The sequence below is a fragment of the Paramisgurnus dabryanus genome, chromosome 22 (genome assembly GCF_030506205.2).
Source record: "Paramisgurnus dabryanus chromosome 22, PD_genome_1.1, whole genome shotgun sequence".
Lineage (NCBI taxonomy): Eukaryota > Metazoa > Chordata > Actinopteri > Cypriniformes > Cobitidae > Paramisgurnus > Paramisgurnus dabryanus.
In genome coordinates, this window is record NC_133358.1 from 3,763,906 (window position 1) to 3,782,484 (window position 18,579).

The 18,579-nt window shown below is 36.6% G+C and overlaps 1 protein-coding gene across 15 annotated transcripts in view; it reads right to left on the bottom strand.

The window, feature by feature from the left end:
• Positions 1-18,579, bottom strand: part of kmt2ca (lysine (K)-specific methyltransferase 2Ca) — a 297,061-nt gene that overhangs the window by 109,330 nt on the left and 169,152 nt on the right. For all 15 annotated transcript variants that reach the window (XM_065294625.2, XM_065294622.2, XM_065294623.2 and 12 more), the window contains 5 exons: positions 16,032-16,213; positions 15,175-15,339; positions 14,848-14,948; positions 12,533-12,598; positions 12,191-12,403 (listed from right to left, as the gene is read on the bottom strand). In XM_065294625.2, coding sequence (XP_065150697.2) covers positions 12,191-12,403; positions 12,533-12,598; positions 14,848-14,948; positions 15,175-15,339; positions 16,032-16,213 — 727 coding nt within the window. The remainder of the gene's footprint in view (positions 1-12,190; positions 12,404-12,532; positions 12,599-14,847; positions 14,949-15,174; positions 15,340-16,031; positions 16,214-18,579) is intronic.

The window sequence follows — 18,579 nt, forward strand, 5'->3', positions numbered from 1 at the left end:
TGTATGTGTACATGTGTATACATATATATGGCCCCTACGCTAATAGGATTTTGTTTCTCTCTCCGTGTCTCGTCCTCAACCCCGAGGACAATGAGACAAACAGACCCAGTTCCGATAAATGTGAAAGTTGGCACACCTCTGATCCACTGGCTGTCCTTCAACGTGAGGCCCAGCTGATGCCTGACCAACGACCACCGGCGGAACCTGCTTAATCTCCACTTAATCTAATTATCCGTTTCAATGTATATATAAATATATATATATATCTCCCAAGGGTTTTTCCCTCCTAGGACTTTTTTACTTCCCCGGCTAAAAAGTCTGGGTTTTTTTCTCCTAGGGGGTTTTTGCCGCGAGCACTTCCGAAATTCTGCGAGATCCCGCAGAAGGGGGGTTCGGTGGGGGACGCAGGAAATACAAAAACCTGTAGAGGGCAGTCGTGTTTCATGTAGGCCATACTGACGACAATGTGTGTGCTCGACTTCATGCTGAGCGTATACTGTAACATGACACGGATTATTGATGTTTAGGCGATAGACTTTGATGTCATACAAATGCATGCTTTTTGGCAAACATTTCGTTGGCGAAGTTTTCTTTTGCCAGTTACATAAACAGTCACATATTCTTCATAAAAATCCGACTCAAACGCGCATAATTTGTCTTATTTTTTCTGTGTACTTACAGTAGAAGAGACGTGATGTATGATAATCGAGTCTTATAACAAAATCATTTGCAAAGACCTTTGAAGAGACCGAGCGCATTTACACAATATCATTAACTAGTTTATCTAATTTTACATTTAGTTCATTTTTGCAGCTGAACGTTTAAATAGCTTTAACATGGTTGTGTTGCGCTTTTCTGCATTACTGAACATTAGGCTACTTTTTATATTATCTCGTTTCCCTTTACATGGTATGAAACACGATAAAAAGTATGCAAATGGTGTTTAATACATTTCACTGAGAATTTGTATAATATGTTATAATAAAAATAAACAAATAAAATCATATTGTGAGTGTAAATATTCATAAATTCGAGGAGTTTCTGAGGTGTTTGTCATCGGCAAAAGGCGCCGTTTCTTCGTTGCTGATTAAAAACCTTTGGCTATGTGATTGTTTAAAATTGACATTTGTTTGACTTATTATTAATTTATTTTGTGCCTACATTTACTCAAATAATATCAATGTGAAAATAAAAGTCAATCATACTTTAAGTTAGGCGTAAAACTTACACATTTTTTATTTCAAATAGAAATAATAATAATTTAAAATATGCAATTATTACAGTTTTAAAAAACTTAAATATATAACTCTGACCTTTTTAAATATATTGACTAAAATAATCTGTAAATGTAATAATTATATTATATTATTAAGGCGTATACATCAAATAATATATGTACATTTTACACAAAATATCTGTTCTATTTTTAGTAATTTATTTTCCAACAAAAAAAATCGCATAACTGCATTAAGAGATTTTATCAAGTTACTTTAATCATTTATTTTAGAGATATTTACAAAGCCACTGAGTCATTTTTAACAGTGTGTACATTATGACCTTACGGTAGACTATTATTAAATGCATATAAATAAAAATATGTAAAACTAAATAAAAAAGTTATCATACACGGACTGTATGTAAGCTTACTTTTTCTTGTTCGGTGCACGTGGGTTTAAATGCCGTTTTCTAAAGAAGAATTTTAAAACTTTATTGGTGGTAGTTGAGAACAATTCCTCTTTCCATATCTAATTAATTTTGAGCGCAATATAAATGTATCATATTGTTATTCTTATTATATAACAATACGTATTTTTTTACAACATTTTTAACATATAGAAAATATACGTTGTGTTGTGTGTATTTCCTATTTACAAGCTTTTGCTGAAATTGCACCAAAACTAAACGTGCATAAAAACATAAAGTCATTTAAATAAGCGAAAAATCTTTTTATTAGCTCAAAATTTTGAATATAATGTGCTATTGCTGAAAATTGCCCATCTCTAAAGGAGAATATTCATCTTTAAAGTTTAAGAAACAAAAAAGTACTGATAAGCATTCTCAAATATATATATTCTGCAAGCACTCGTTTATCCATAATGATGTAATTTATTTTTTAATAACATATTGTCGCTGTCGGGCAAAGATACTCTCTGGACACCAAGACCATGTCTATGGGTTCAAGAATAACAAAATATTGGCCATTTGAAACTCGAAAGTCATCACTTTATTTTGTCCCATTGTTTTCCATTTTGCGGGTGATAAAACTCCTGTGCGCGTCGTTCAAATTCATTGAAATTTCGTTCACTTGTAGTTTAGCAAGTATGTATAATACAATTTCAATAATGTTTTTACACTGCACATCGTCTGAGGAAATCCGAAGTTGCGTCGAGGGGAACCAAGCTGACAGCCGCGACAGCAGAGATTCTCACGTACCTACAAAAGGGTATTGGAAAAAGCTTGCATCTGACCTGCAGCGATATCATTCTGGCTTGGTGGGATGTCAGCCAGCGAGAGTCCTCTGATTCTGACCTTGTTCTTTTACTCCTCAGAGTCTAAAACCAGGAGGGCATATTAAGTATTCATTGTATTTTCATTTTAACAGAGCAGCTATGGTTGCGCGTTTCACACACCTCTCCAAACCACGTTGTTAACACTATGCTTGTTCGACTTCATGCGGCGCCGCAAGAACCGACAGCCGGATGACGTCAGAGTACCGCGAGAATGATTCAAGAAATCATATTTCGCCTCGCTCTCGCGATACTGTGACGTCTTCCGGCTGTCGATTCTCGGGGCGCCGCATGAAGTCGAACAAGCCTATTGATAGCAGCAAAAGCTACGCATGCGCTTTTAACTTGTAAAACTCAAAGGTGTATGGGTAATGTAGTCTCTGCTCTCGGTGGGACGAATTAGGTAGCTTGCATTGTGAAGGGCGCTTTGAAAAGCGGCAGCGCAGCCAAAGGATTAAATTAAGCCTCTGATTTAAACAGATGTGCAAATGAGCGTTCTGATACGCTAGAAGTACGTTCTGGGCGCAGGGAGAGGTGGTGGTACGCTCAAGAGCTATATTTGGAAGTGGCGGAACTGAGTACTGGCGCCTACCGGCCCACATTAAAGCACTGGCGGTAGCAAAGGTAGACGGCCCTTTGAAAAGCAAAAGAAAGCTGATAAAAATGAGAAACCTACACTGAAATAAATTGGAGTAGGATTTAGGCTACTTAACAAAATCTAAACATTTTTCACTCAGAAAATGCTAGTAAATATAAACAAAATTATCAGCAGCTTTAACTTTATTACTTTTTTAATTTTAATTCACTCTTTGTTTCAGCAATGTTTATAAATATACTATATTTTTGCATTTTGATTACAAACTGTTCTACACTGAAAAGAAACTAATGTAATCTTCCTGATTTAATCATGTAAAACACAAGTCTAAACACAAGCACCACTTTTCTGAATGATGATAATCACAAACATCCCAGAGTTTGTAAACCAGTTGTTTGTAAAACATATTTAATGCTAACTTTACTTAAAAATTCAGAAAATATTTTTTACAGCGTATAAATAAAAAGACATGAAGGAAGTTAATTCCAAAATGTAATTAATTGTACATGGTTTAGCTGCTTGTTTTAGCAGCTACCAGTGACACAGAGTCAAGAAATTAAAAACCACCCACCCCTATGTCTGCCAATTCTTTGCCAACCCCCAATGCTAATCGATCACCTCATCAAAGAAAACCGGTTTATCCAGTTTTCACCAGCGTGTTGGGTTTTAATTCCAACCCTTGCAGTTTCTTTGTTAAAATGCAATTTAAGTAAATAGGCCTAATACATACGCTGTATGTTATTTTAAATGAATGTTTATAACTTATAAAATTAAGTGGATATCAGGTAACTTAATTTGACATATGTTGATATAACCTAGGCTCTCAAGTCCCACGCATTCACCATGAGACACACGCATATCTGTCAGTTCACACGCTCACACACCAAACCTTGTAAGCTATTTATCACGCTGAGAAGTAAAATAGAACTTTTCCTGCTATACAATTAATAAAGGAGGTGCTGGTATACAGAGCATTTCTGTCGAGTTTAGCAGTACATTTTTTAGGTGTGGTCAACTTTACGCAGCGCCACAAGAACCGACAAGCAGATGACATCAGAGTACCGCGAGAAATAAAGCGGAGGAGGTTGGTTTTAAATCGCTCTCGCGGTACTCTGATGTCATTCACTCATGTTTGAGTCTGTATCAGATGAAAATACAGATTTTGAGGAACAACTTATTGTTTGGAGATTGTCAATGGACGTTTCTGAGTGGTATGTTTGTTTTTTCAGTGTGGACCTGCAAAATGTCAAATGCATTAAAATTAATTAATATTGCAATGTCTTGGCATGATATGTTTTCTAAAATGTTTAAAAATGAACAAATCAGTTGTGCGAAACTACACAGATTTTTTTTTTTAATGAAACATATTCAATGGTTACAGTGCCTCATGGTGGGGTTGAACCCCTGGTTCAGTTTTCCCCATCTGGTTCACTTTGCCCCACAGCCACCGTTCTGGGAAACTGCCTAGCTTAGTAATTCAGGCTAATTTTTAGCTAAATCATTCACATGGTTTTATACATTAGCCTATCACCAATATTTATGGTATGAATATTTAGACCTGGATAAATCTACTTTAACATAACAGCCTTTATACCTGGTATGTATAAATTTTACTTTGATAGGATAAAAACTTTTTTTTTGTTTAAAAAATCATACTTTAATCATAACTCTTTAATTTGTCCTTCTCTTTAACATAGCCAAATATAAATTATGGTTGCTACCTGTATTTGTGGTCACACGGCTACAAATCTGTATGGTTGCCTAGATAAAGGGGGTGGGTCAACTTACCCACTAGCTCACTTTGCCCCACTCTTCCCTACTTGGTATTGAGAAACGGGCATTGTTTATCGAAGCCGGAGCGCGAGCTACAAACTACAGAGCGAGTGCGCGGGTGCACAATGGTGAAAGAGCAACACACGATGTAAAAAACTATACCAGTGCTCGCAGTACAGACACTTTATATTTTAGCGTACTGCGTACCTTCACTTTCTTTTGCGTGCCACCACTTCTCATGTTGCTGGTACTTTGCCTTAAAGAGTCAAAGGGCGTTTCTATGTGGCGCTGCGCAGACAGTTCGGCAACGAAGACATCAAAGTACCGCGAGAGCAAGTCGAAATGTTACAAATGGTCCGACTTTACCTTTGCTCTCGCGGTACTCTGATGTCATACGCCGACCAGTCAGCGCCGCACCATTTAAAGTCGAACACACAAAGCGTCAAGGCAGGGCCGCTGGAAGTCATTTTGAACAGGGGGTGCTGTGAATTGTTTTAACCAAAAAACCTATGAGCCTATAGGCCTATTTAAAATACATTTTAAAAATAAATACATTGAGATTTACCACTTTATTGTCATATACACTTCAGGGCACACAGCCAGGGTCTGAAACACACAGACATCATCAGTTCTCAGATGAATATGCGCTATTAATCAGAAGCAAAAATACTTATCCCAGGGGGAATTACTTTCGTTACAATTTACATACAACATATAATATTATAACAACATATAATATTAATTAAACTTCACAATTTTCAATGTCCATGCGGACGAACATATTTTACTTTCGTTTTTAAGTTAGAATCACACGTCGATTAACAGATGTAAAATATTCTCACATTAACATACCTAGTATATTTTTATATAGATTTTTTTTACTAAATAGTACTATCACTGTCTTTTTTAAACTTATAAATAATTCATAATTTGAACAAAAATAATGATGGGTTTAGTTCTGATATTGTATACTTTTATAAAGAAATACATGGTGTATAATTACATTTTTAGAATAGGCTTTATATAAGGTTTGTACTGTAAAAATACTTTATTTGTTACAAACAAAAGATAAAGAATTTACAAACGTGTGGAGAGCCATTTCAGCACTTGGACAGCGAAATGTTTTTTTTAAAAGCATTACTTAAAATGTTTTCTCATCTCACCATATCTACAGGTGCAGAGTCATTATATACAATAAATCCGTTGGGCAGCATTTAAAAAAAAACATTTAAAAGTAGATGCATTTGTTTAAAGCAGAGTCGTATAATAATAGAGTTACGACACTCACATAGACGTCCGTTGTAAGAATGGAATGCGGAAGTAACAGCAATTCATGTAGTGACCGGTAGTGACGCATAGTTCCAAATGCAGCACTGAAGCCCATTCATTTCAATGGCACCTGCTGGTAAATCTATGAAATTACCGTTTCTCTTTACATTTTCGGACATTTCATTAATATAGTCAACAGTGATATTTTATGAACTCTGCAGTAGGTAATGATTATCGTTAATAATAACTAGTAAATTTTTTATATTTTAATGAGTTGTGTATAATGTGTGAATAATATAGATTTAATGGTTTAATATTTTATTACTGGTGGCCATCTACTTTATACTTATCTTTTTTTATATATTACGAGTAACACTAGGGGGCAACAGCGACAAGCTAAATGCCTTATAAGAAAGTCACACTGCTTCACAATGCTGCTATGTGTTTCATTGTGTTTGGTAAGTAATGTGATGTATCCTCTAAAATCATGTATGATTATATTAACATTTAGTGTGAATTTAAAATATGAATTTAGTGTGTTTCTGTTATGCTTCACTGTTACAAATAACGTTGGCGATCTTTTTTGTGATTTTAATATAGTAAAAGTGTAGGAATTATGTTTTTAGCAGATTGATAGCCATTTATATAGCCATATTTTGCTACAAAAATAAAAGATAAACTGTGTTGCTGTAGTTGGTATAGATAACCACAGTTATATTTGGGTCACAATTAACTGTTTATCTTTATTAACTGATTTACTGTATTTCCATCACTCCCTAGTAAAAAAACGTTATAAACACAGTAAGTATAGTGATCAATTCCCATTACAAGCTAATATTTACCTAAAATAGCTGAAAACCTATGCAAACAGATTGACAGCCCTGCTTGGTTTGGAACTGTATAACGTTACATGAATCACGTGACCGCGCGGCGGCGAGATCAAAGCGTTTCGTGACTCTGTTATTATACGACTCTGGTTTAAAGCAAAGCATTTACTTACTTAGCTACAGATGAAGCAGCTCTTTAAGCCTTCTAACGTCTCATAATTGGTCATCATTTATGTCCAAGAGACTCAATAATAATCTGTTACATTTTAATCCTTTAATTTTTCATATTAAAAAGCGTTTTTGTGCTGCTGCGCATCCATGTATGTAATAAACAAACCTGCGTTGTCATTCCGTTAATACGCATATTATCAACGCGCTCTTTACTCGAGCAGAAAAAACTCGCGTCGCGCATTGCGCCTGTTGTATAATAGAGATTCCAAAGTCTCTCATGAGCTAGGGGACGAATGTCCAGGGAGTTCAGTATTTCTGTGTGGGCATGCATCAGGGAAAGGTGTGTGAGTCTTTTATGGGTCATGGTGCTCCGTACCAATGTCTTCAAAAGACGCAAGACAAAGAAAGTGCGCTCGGATGAGGCCACGGATAGGCACAGACAGTAATGAAATTAAAATCCAAAATACACGTAATAACCTACGTGTGTCAAAAATAATTTCCTAAAATATTCATAAGTAATATATCAATTGTGCAAAATATTTTTACTTAAAAAAAAATATATTTCTCGCTTTCCCGCGACCATGCGTCAAGGTCAGGAGGAAAAGGATACCTGCCCGGATCCCACACACGCATCTGCAGTTATATACATTTTACAAAACCAGTATTCATTAGATTTTAAGAACTTTTTTGCCACTTTTAAAACTGTAAAACTAAATAAAAAAGATATCATATGCCGAATGAGCATATGTTTTCTTGTTCGCTCCACGCAACACGGGTATATTGCATTTTAGCGCAATATAAATGTATCATATTGTTATTCTTAATATAAAAGAATACTAATATATTTTTTACAACATTTTTACTTTAAAACATACATATAAAGATGCTTTGTACAATAGCTTTGCTTCTGACAACAATTTTCTGTAATAAATCAGTAAATCAATCACAAAATGTGTTGAAAATGGCGAATAAAATGCTTGTCAATTCAAACAAAGGTGTATAAAACCGCTTTAATTAACAATAACTAAACTGTGCTCTTCTGCATACCTCTACTTTTCTCATGTCTTTCTTTATACCACCTTTATCTTTTTAAAATCTTGCCACTTTTAGAAATAATTTGTTTGCATTTTTTGTATACTGCACACTATATTTGCATCAACTATACCCATAATAACATTTTCTACGTTTTTCTTTCAATAAAAATAAACATATTTATTATTGTCTTAACTTAAAACTTTGTTTTTTAATTTATAAATTAGATTTTATATAAATAAGTTTTAAAAGTGTTGACTGCGAACGTCTGAAATAAGATATCTGGAAGGACCTATAATATACGCCTATAATATATGTACATTTTAAATTAAAATGTCTGTTCTATTTCTAGCCATTTATTTTGTTTTGACCAACTAAAAAATACATAAGTGACATTAAGAGATTTTATAAAGTTACTTTAATCCATTATTTTAGTAATATATTTACAAAGCCACTGAATATTTTTACTGTTATGAATAACGGCTGAAAGGATTAAAAAAAATCATAACACTGACTGCCCATATGCGTAAGAAAGGTATTATTAAAGTTTTAAATATGTAAAACTAAATAAAGATATCATATGCCCACTGTACAGTATGTAAGCATAGGCCTATGTTTTCTTGTTCGCTCTGCATGGGTTTAAACGCCGTTTTTCTAAAGAATTTTTTTTAAACTTTATTGGTGGTGGTTGAGAAGAATTCCTCTTTCCATATGTAAAGCAATTTAGCGCAATATACATGTGTCATATTATTGTTCTTAATATATTAAGAACAATAATACTAATATATTTCTACAACATTTTTAACTTTAAAACATGTATTTTTATACCACATGAATCTCTTAAAATATTAATAATTTTAGAAAAACTGACATAATTATTAATATTATGAACAAACAATGAAACGGTGTCAAAATTCGACAATACAAATAATTAAGATATTCATTGTAAATAGAGTTAAGTGTATTAGACTCACACTAAATTCTTTGTTGCACTTAGTATAAATGCCCATTGCACGTACAGTCATCTTAATATTTGTATGCGCTGTATGCCGGCAAGAAGGGGTTGACGTCACTTTGCTGTTTTAATAGAAATGTTAAATATTCAGCAATGCCCTTATTAACTTCTGGAAACAACATTTAGTTTTTATGCGCCACCTGGTTGATTTCTGTGAAGCGAAACACATTAAGGGAAAAGGGAAAGTAGCCCCCCCGAAAACACTTGCAGAATTCTGCGTGACTCCGCGAGAAGATTTGGCGAATGCCGCGTGAGAAAACGCGCGTTGTTAAAGGCCACATCTGTAGTATATTCTCTATAGATCAGAGGTCCCCAACCACCGGGTCGCGACCCAGTACTGGGTCGTGGACAAGTTTCCACCGGGTCGCAAGAACGTCCCGAAAAAATGTGTATAATAGCCACTTAATAGCTTAATCGGGTATTTTGTACTGTAAGAGCCGACTTCAAATAATATCAATCATTTCCACTTTTGAACAGAGCCGCACTCTCTCTCTTTTTCTCCGCCTCTCTCTCTACCAGCGCATCAGCGATCACATTGCTGTCATTAGAGTTTGAGCATACAGTACTTCTTAAACACAATCGATCAAAGAATTGCGGAGGTATGACTTTATGAATCATTTGCAAATGCACGTCGCAATGATGTACATATGCGGAGACGTTCAAATGTGTGACAGCGCAAATGACTGAAAAGTAATTATTTTATTCTTCTTTAAAACAACTTCAGAATTATCCATCGATCGTAGCACCATGATCAAAATAAACTATTAGGCTAATAATATTTCAACGGCTACACTTTAACGTAGGTTTGAAAGGAACCTAAACTTGTCAATCATCATTTATCATGGTAAACGTGAGTCTCCGTGCCTCTGCGCCCAGCCGCAATTCTTCTGGCATCTCTCCTCCTTCACTGCATTTTTCTTCTCTTCTGTTACTTGGAATTGGGTCTCGAGCCCGACCAAGATTCGAGCTGCCTTCGAAAACAGCAAGCCAAGTTCGTTTAGGTTCCATTAAATATTAAGACTAAATGGGCAGGCAAACTAGTAAAAACAATGAAAGTAAAAAACAATCCGCCAAAATATGGTTTTACACGTCTATAGAAAATATACTATAGCCTAAATAAAGCAATTATTAATTTTCCTAATGCATGGTTTACTTTACCCCCGTTTAAAACGTAAATTTCGAAAAGGAGGATTTTCAGCACGTTTGACTGGCAACTCAACGACCCCCCCCCCAATCTCACCCCCCGGTCCGCAAAATTTTTTTAAAGCTGAAACCGGTCCGTGGTGAAAAAAGGTTGGGGACCCCTGCTATAGATTCTGACAACGTCTGTCTCTCTTTTTAAGGTTTTTTTCTCCAAATGACTTTTTCCCCTAATAAAATTAGGGTTTTTTCTCCTAGAAGTTTTTTCAACCCCTAGGGAGTCAGCTGACATTGGCTTAAGTTAGAACTCTCTGGTACTGAATATGTTACATTATTACTACGCTCGCTAGTACAGTTTAATCTGTACTCTAGAGTTGGGGTACTCGAACTTGGACTCGGACTCGAGTCCAATTTTGAATGAACTCGGACTTGTCACGCACTCGGGTGAATTTGTACTCAGACTTGACACGGACTTGGACATTTTGGACTCGGAAAATATCCCGAGTACAGTCGAGTCCACGTCATGTGCAACATTAAAAACAGCATGAACTTGAGATGAGAAATTAATTAATGTCTCGTCTCGTACACACTGCAAACTTTCAAGAGTGACAAACGCATTTAAATGCGGGAGTGAATCCCCTAAATGTTCGTTTCATGTCTGTATGGAACAAGACTCACTCCCGAAAATGTGATGATTGACACAGAGATAACCATAGCAACGTTCTGCCGTCTCGTGTGCTTATCACTCACAGCTTTGACCAAAATAATCTAACAGCATTGTGCAATAAACCTTCGTCCGGGCGTTGTGTATTGTACGCTTCTTTTGTGAGGCTGCTTCACAGCGCGCGCGGTCTTGCAGTGTTGCCAGGTCCTCGACCTCGGCTTTTTTGTACGTAGATAGCGTAAATTACTGAAGTGTGTGTGTACAGGATTAAGCATTAAAAGGTGAAGTGACAACCCAATTTAATATGCAGTGTGTACGGGACCGTCTCCCCTCCTGTTATTTTACTGCAACACACTTGCAGGCAGCAGCCAGTTGCATCATACTTGCAGACAAACACATCACACACATCAATGCGTGGCTAGCACGATGTCCTCAAAGTCAGCAATAATTTGTTTTTCTTACGAAAATCATAGAGAATTTATTTGCAAGACATCTGATAAAAAGAAGATACCTCCATATCCCTTTCTTTTCTTTGAAAAGGAAACTAGTTGACATAGAATAAAAATGTTCAATGGCAATGACAAGATGCAATAGAGGTATTTTTATTACATTTTTATATTGCCATTGGTTAAATGGGTTGAAAGGTTAAAGTATTAATAGAAAGTAACCATTTACAATACAAATTTTGTATCTTTTTTCAATTTAATTTCTTTCTGGACTCGGGCGGACTCGACTTGGACTCGGCCTTTAAGAACTCGGACTTGAGTCCAACTCGGACCCTTTTGGACTCGGACTTGGACTCGGACTTGATGTTTAAGGACTTGGTCTTGACTCGTACTCGACAAAGGTGGACTCGGACCCAACTCTACTGTACTCTTTTACTTTTGTTGTCAATCAATTTTTTCTGTGTTTTCTCCTGCTTTCATTAATGTAAAGCTGCTTTGAAACAATTGTAAAAAGATTTTTTTTTATAAATAAAATTGACTTGACCTGACTTAATTACTACTGTAACTTTAACACTGTTTGTATTTAACCTACAGCCTACATTAATTAAAGCTTCTAATTCACCTCTGTAATCAATGTGCATAACACCTGAGCGCAGGTGGACAGCTGTAATGGTGGCTTTTGGCAATTACGTACGGTCGCTCCTGTAATCGTAACTGCTACTTTGAAGCACAAACACACAAAAATCTTTACCTCTACTTTCATCAACATCACCATCCCTAAAAGGCTCAGATTGGGGGTCGGGAGGCATCTGCAGCACAGCTACACTGTTCTGATTGATGATCTTTAACTTCAGTTTGGGTTTGTGTCGTCTGCGGCGGGAGGTCTGAATACACAGACTCTGGAGCTGACACAAGCCAGATTCTGTTAAACAAACTCCATCCTGAGTGTATGTCTGCTTGAAGTCTGCCAGAAAACAGCACAAAAATATTGGTAATTGACATGTGATTCATATGGCACTCTTGCGGTACTTTGGTTATTCAGAATAAAATCATTTCAAAAACGGAGTTTAAGAACAAAGTAATTCACAAATACCAATTTCTTTGACTTTTGTTAGCATCTGCATCGGAGGCTCAGTGATGTCCAGGAGCATTGTGCAACCTGTAGCAACACAACAGGAAACAGTCACTTAAGGATTACGGTAACTGCTGATTAATTCACACAAACAGGTTATCAGCTTGACTAAAAATTTAGGCCATCTGTTTTTTAAATAAACACTTAGCTATTATAAAATCAGGTATAAAAATAATAATTTTTTGATTGAATTTACTTGCCACTAAAAAGATCAACCAGCTCATTTGGTTTGTGTAAAGGGTTTTCAGACCTCGTTAACCACACCTGAGGCCAGTTAAAAATGGGGTAAGGTTTAAAATTCTTATTGACTACCCTACAGTTAGCAATTTGTCCAGACAAGCCAACATTAATTGGGAAATTAAAAAAAGCCTGATTTTTCTGTCATTTTCGTTAGTATTGTAAGAACATTACCTTTTTCTTTTGTAATTTCCAGTTTTAATATTTATTTGTGACCAGTCACGGAAAGTAGTGACACAAGTCTGGGGCATTTTGAGTTATTCACAGATTCTGAAAGTGCAGTTTCTAAGCTTTCCAACGATGTGTAACACATTGAAATCTGATAAGATTTGGAGAAGTTGTGGCCATTTGAATGTAACACATTCAAGAAAGAGAATGCTGAGAAATTTGAGAAAGAAAAATTTAACACTTTCCCTTTTCCCTGGCTGGAGAGACAATAGGGCTCATTTACATCTCATTTAGCTAAGCCATACCCCCTGTTAAGCCGTTTTGAGATACAGATGTTGTAGCATCATATGTAGTATTTTATTACAGAAGTCCGAATGACAACATGCAAAAATAAACAGGACTTTTACCTTTGTGGGGATCACAAGTCGAATCCAGTCTGTTTCAGATGTGTGAATCCAATGATTTTTGTCCACAAATGCGTATAATCCGTGAAATATAGATATATAGTCTATTGTTTACATCAGATTTCGCATGAACTTCTGGTAATACAATATAATATACAATCTGAGGACTATTTACATCGTAACATGTAAGGGAGTATCATATTACACTCCGGTATTTACGTTCCGTTAAACACAAGAACCCGCCTTCAAAGTTTGTATTTAAAATAGGGAGGTAGTATAATAGATAATCCAAAAACAGCAGTCCATAATGTTACCAATCGCTCGTTCCTCCATCAGCCAATGACTTCATGGAAAATATTGATAGACAAAACATGTAGCCAATTATATAAAGAATTCAACGATCTCTGTGTAACTTATCTAAGTTTAACTTCATGCTGCGCTGCAAGACGTCAAAGTACCGCGAGAGCGAGTCAAAATTAAACTACTCCGTAAGATTTCTTGAAGAGCTCTCACGGTACTTTGACGTCATCCGACTGCGGCGCCCCATAAAGTCAGTGACGCGGCTGACGTACCATGCGGCTGACTGTTATTTGTTCTGCCCCAGCTTCTTTTATTTTTCTTTTGTTTTGTACGCCCGAGCTTCATTTACAGTCTGGGGAGACGCACGCTATAAGTTTGAAGAAAAAAAAAACTAAGCAAACATGTCTGAGGAACAGGGCAGCCGTGTCACTACAGTCACGTAACTTCACGCTTGAGTTCGAAAGAGAAGACAATGCTGAATAAAGTCATAATTCTTGCTATTTTGGACCAAACTGTATTTTCGATGCTTCAACACAATCTTACTGACCCACTGATGTCACATGGACTACTTTGATGTTGTTTTATTTTCAATGGAGGAGACAGAAAGCTCTCGGACTAGATCTAACGTTAAAACATCTTAAACTGTGTTCAGAAGATGAACGGAGGTCTTCCGAGTTTAGAACGACATAAGGGTCATTAGTTACATTATTTTCAGTTTTGGGCGAACTATCCTTATTCAGTAGTCACGCTGTTCCATTTGGGGGTGGAGGCGAAAACACAAGCTTATCCAGTATGTAAATATACACACAGACAATGACGCCCCCCGCTGCACACTAGAATCTCTGGAAAAACAAGCCGATTTCAACCGCAAATTTTACGCTTTTAAATATACATATACTGCTATCTCAAACATGGAGAGGCTTCTTCGTGATCTCAACTAACAGATTCTGCAATAAAACGAAAATCACAAATTTTGAAAAAAAAACTTTGTTTCTCATTTTCTCGAAACTTGTGCTGCCGACTTGTGTCACTGGTTTCCGTGACGGGTCACATTTTAGCTTAAAGTTTTTCTTAATACTAGTTCTCTTCTACTAGCATTTTTATTCTGATGATAACACTGATACAAATCTCTGGAGCTCTGGGTTGACTCCTATTAGTAAGTCTTACCAGGAGTTTGTGTTCTACACAGGGAGCAGTCAAAGCCATCGTCTGCTGCATTCTCAACATCTTCATCAGAGTTCAGACCCTGACATGAGGCATGAACCCACCTATAGTCAAAACCATATAAAATACATCACGGTTGGGAAACAAGAACAACCGGTCAGCCAAAAAAAGACCAAACCTCAAATAGAAAATTATAAGAGGAACAATAGAGTGTAATATTTTTCATCAACACTGGCATTTATTCATGTACTAATCTAGTGCTGAGCAGTTTTCCATGTTAGTCATTTATCCTGCCTTTATGGCCATCCAGCATGTTGGAGTGTCGCCCACCTGTCACACAGCCGGCACTGTATGATGAGTTCTTCTTCTCTGTAACAGTGTGCACAAACAGGACACACAGAGAGACTCGCGCAGGGGCCACATTGCGTGTAGTTATTCTGCCACTCACAGCGCAGGCCGGGTGACGTAGCACCACACTGAGTACACAATACACACCTAAATGAGAAATAATCCAGTTAAACAGTGATAAAAACACAAGTGGGCACACATACAGTACAGTTTAAAATTATCCCTTTAAACACATTTTGTGGCTATTCTTTTTATTCTATTTTGTGGACACACCTCATGTTTGCATTTGGCTTAGCATTGACTGTCCTGTACTAAAAATATTTGATTGAATCCAAGTAAAGCCAAACATAAATATGTCACAATGCAACACAAACCTAGCCCTGTGTGAATGGGGATTACAAGTAACATTACAGCAAATATGTAGAAAATCCATTTTGATCTTGTTTGAAAACAGCTGCTAAAGATCAAGATAGTTTAGGGCAGACAGAGTGAAAAGGAAGCAAAATGAATTGGTGATGAAGTGCAAGAAAGGATAACAAAGAGTGCGCAGAAGGACTGAGGTGGTGGAGAAAGATTTAACAGACTGCTGGAAGAAAATAAAAATGAAGAGAAAGTAACATCCTGTCAATATCATGTTTTGATCATATTTTACCCTAAATAAAAAAAATTCAGAAAGAAATCAGAAATTACATTTTGTGTTAAAACTACATCAACATTTAACACACTTACTTGTCCTAAAAGAAGGTTTAATTTACTTTTTATGCAAAATGTTTAATGTTGAAGAGGACCCTGTGTGTGTGTGTGTGTGCGTGCGTGCGTGCGTGCGTGCGTGCACATACCACTTGCACTTCCAGCTGCCTTTGGGTACGTTCTGCAGTGGTGGGTCCAAACAGTATGTGTGGTAACTAATATCACAGTCGTCACACAGAAGCAAACGGCCAGGATCACTCGCCTGCCCACAAGCCTCACACACCGTACACTCCAGACAGCGCCAACCTTTGCTTAACACCACCTTAGTGATCTAAAACAAATACACACATGTGAGGTCAGAGTTCAAGTATCAGGAGCTAGTCTCAAGGACAAAAAAGGTGATTCATTTAGAAGGCAATAATAAGGTGGATAAGACTAATAAAGAGAACATATGTCATCGTGCAGTGACACATCTCTTGGCTCAGAGATATTTGTCAAAGGGATTTGCTGGTATTTACAGATCAATTTACGTGGGCTGCGTTAAATAAATTAAGCAGCGACGTTATCTACTAACATACTGCCGTTCACCAGCTGCTCTTTCTATGAGTTTTTATAGAAAATGTGACCTATCACGATGTGTAACACATGGAAATCTGATAATATTGGAGAAGTTGTGGCCATTTGAATGTAGGAACTCAAAAAACCTCAAAGCGGAGAAAATAGACTCCAAAGTTTTACCTTTCTCCCCCTGGGAGAGACAAAAGGGCTCATTTACTTCTCATTTAGCTGAGCCATACCCCCTGTAAAGCCGTTTTGAGATACAGATGTCCTATCATCATATGTAGTATTTAGTGACAGAAGTCCGGATGACAACATGCAAAAAATAAACAGGACTTTTTACCTTTCTGTTGAACAAGTCGAATCCAGTCTGTTTCAGATGTGCGAATCATCCAGTGACCATTTTTGTCCACAAATGCATATAATCCATAAAATATAGATATATAGTCTATTATTTACATCAGATTTTGCATGAACGTCTGGTAATAGAATATAACGTATGACGTGGCTGACTGTTATCTGTTGCAGCCCAGCTTTTTTTTGTGCGTCCGCGCTTTGTTTACAGTCTGGGGAGACGTAAGTTTGAAAAAAAAACTACGCAAACATGTCTGAGGATAACAGGTCAGCTGCGTCACTACAGTCACGTGACTTCACACGGTTCACAAAAGAGCTGAAAGAGAAGACAATGCTTAATAAAGTCGTAATTTTTGCTATTTTTGGACCAAAATGTATTTTCGATGCGTCGACACATTTTAACTGACCCACTGATGCCACATGGACTACTTTGATGATGTTTTTATTACCTTCTGGACTTGGAAACCGTACATAAATTGGAGGGACAGAAAGCCCTCGGACTAAACCTAACATTAAAACATCTTAAACTGTGTTCCAAAGATGAACGGAGGTCTTCCGAGTTTAGAACAACATAAGAGTGAGTCATTAATGACATTATTTTCATTTTTGGGTGAACTATCCCTAATAAGTAGCCACGCTGTTCCCCGCTGCACACTAGAATCTCCTGAAAAACAAGCCGATTTCAACCACAAAATGTACGCTTTTAAATATACAAAAACTGCTATCTCAAACATGGAGAGGCTTCTTTGTGATCTCAACTAACAGATTCTGCAAAAAACGAAAATCACCAATTTTGCCAATTTTGAAATTTTCTCATATCAAAAGTTGTGCTGCCGACTTGTGTCACTGGTCTCCGTGACGGGTCACAGATATTATGACCCACAAACTAAGCATCTGTTTTAAAGTATGGAGGATTTGTATATATCATAATGCCTTATTTATTTTGTTAAAGGCGGGATGCATGATTTTTAAAAAACACTTTGGAAAACGAAGTCGGGCCAAGTACCAAAACACACTTAGCCAATCAGCATGTCTACTAAACGACATCGTTGTCTGGGTTGTGTATATGTGGGGCAGGTCTATCAAAAGAAGGTCCAGATTCTATTGGGCCAGAGGCGAGGGGCAGTTTCTATTTATACTATTTTTACTGCCTTACTTTAAAAACATCTTGTAGTGACATATCTTAAAATATATCAGTACCATTGCTCTGTCTCAATATGCACACCAGTTTGTTTTTGTAATGTGTGGTTGTAAAAACTACTTAAATGTCCTTATATAACCAAGACATAGTCCTGGATTAATCTAAACCCTGTCTGGGAAACCACACTTTAGAAATTTTTGCTTAAAATTTGGTATTATTAAAGAAACATACCCATATTTAAAGGACAAGTTCGGTATTTTAGACTTAAAGCCCTGTTTTCAGATTGTTTATGGTGAAATAGAATGGTTTTGACCGAAATTTCGACATTTGCGGGTGCCATGAGAATTTTCGCGTGTTTGTGTTTCAGCTCAGACCTCAGCAATGGGTTTAATGGTGCACTGGAACAATCCTTCCTAAAATGCATTAGACTTTCGTTTACAAAGATGTGAAACTCACCGAGTGGTCAGGGGTGTTCACTGATATGCTCACACAAAAATCGCTGCAAAGCTCTGGAATGATTCACCAACCGTTGTCCGAGAATCAGACGCAGTAGATACCTTTAAATCTAGACTTAAAACTTTTCTCTTTAACAAGGCATTCACATAATTTGTTTTAGTAATGTATATGTAATATATATATATATA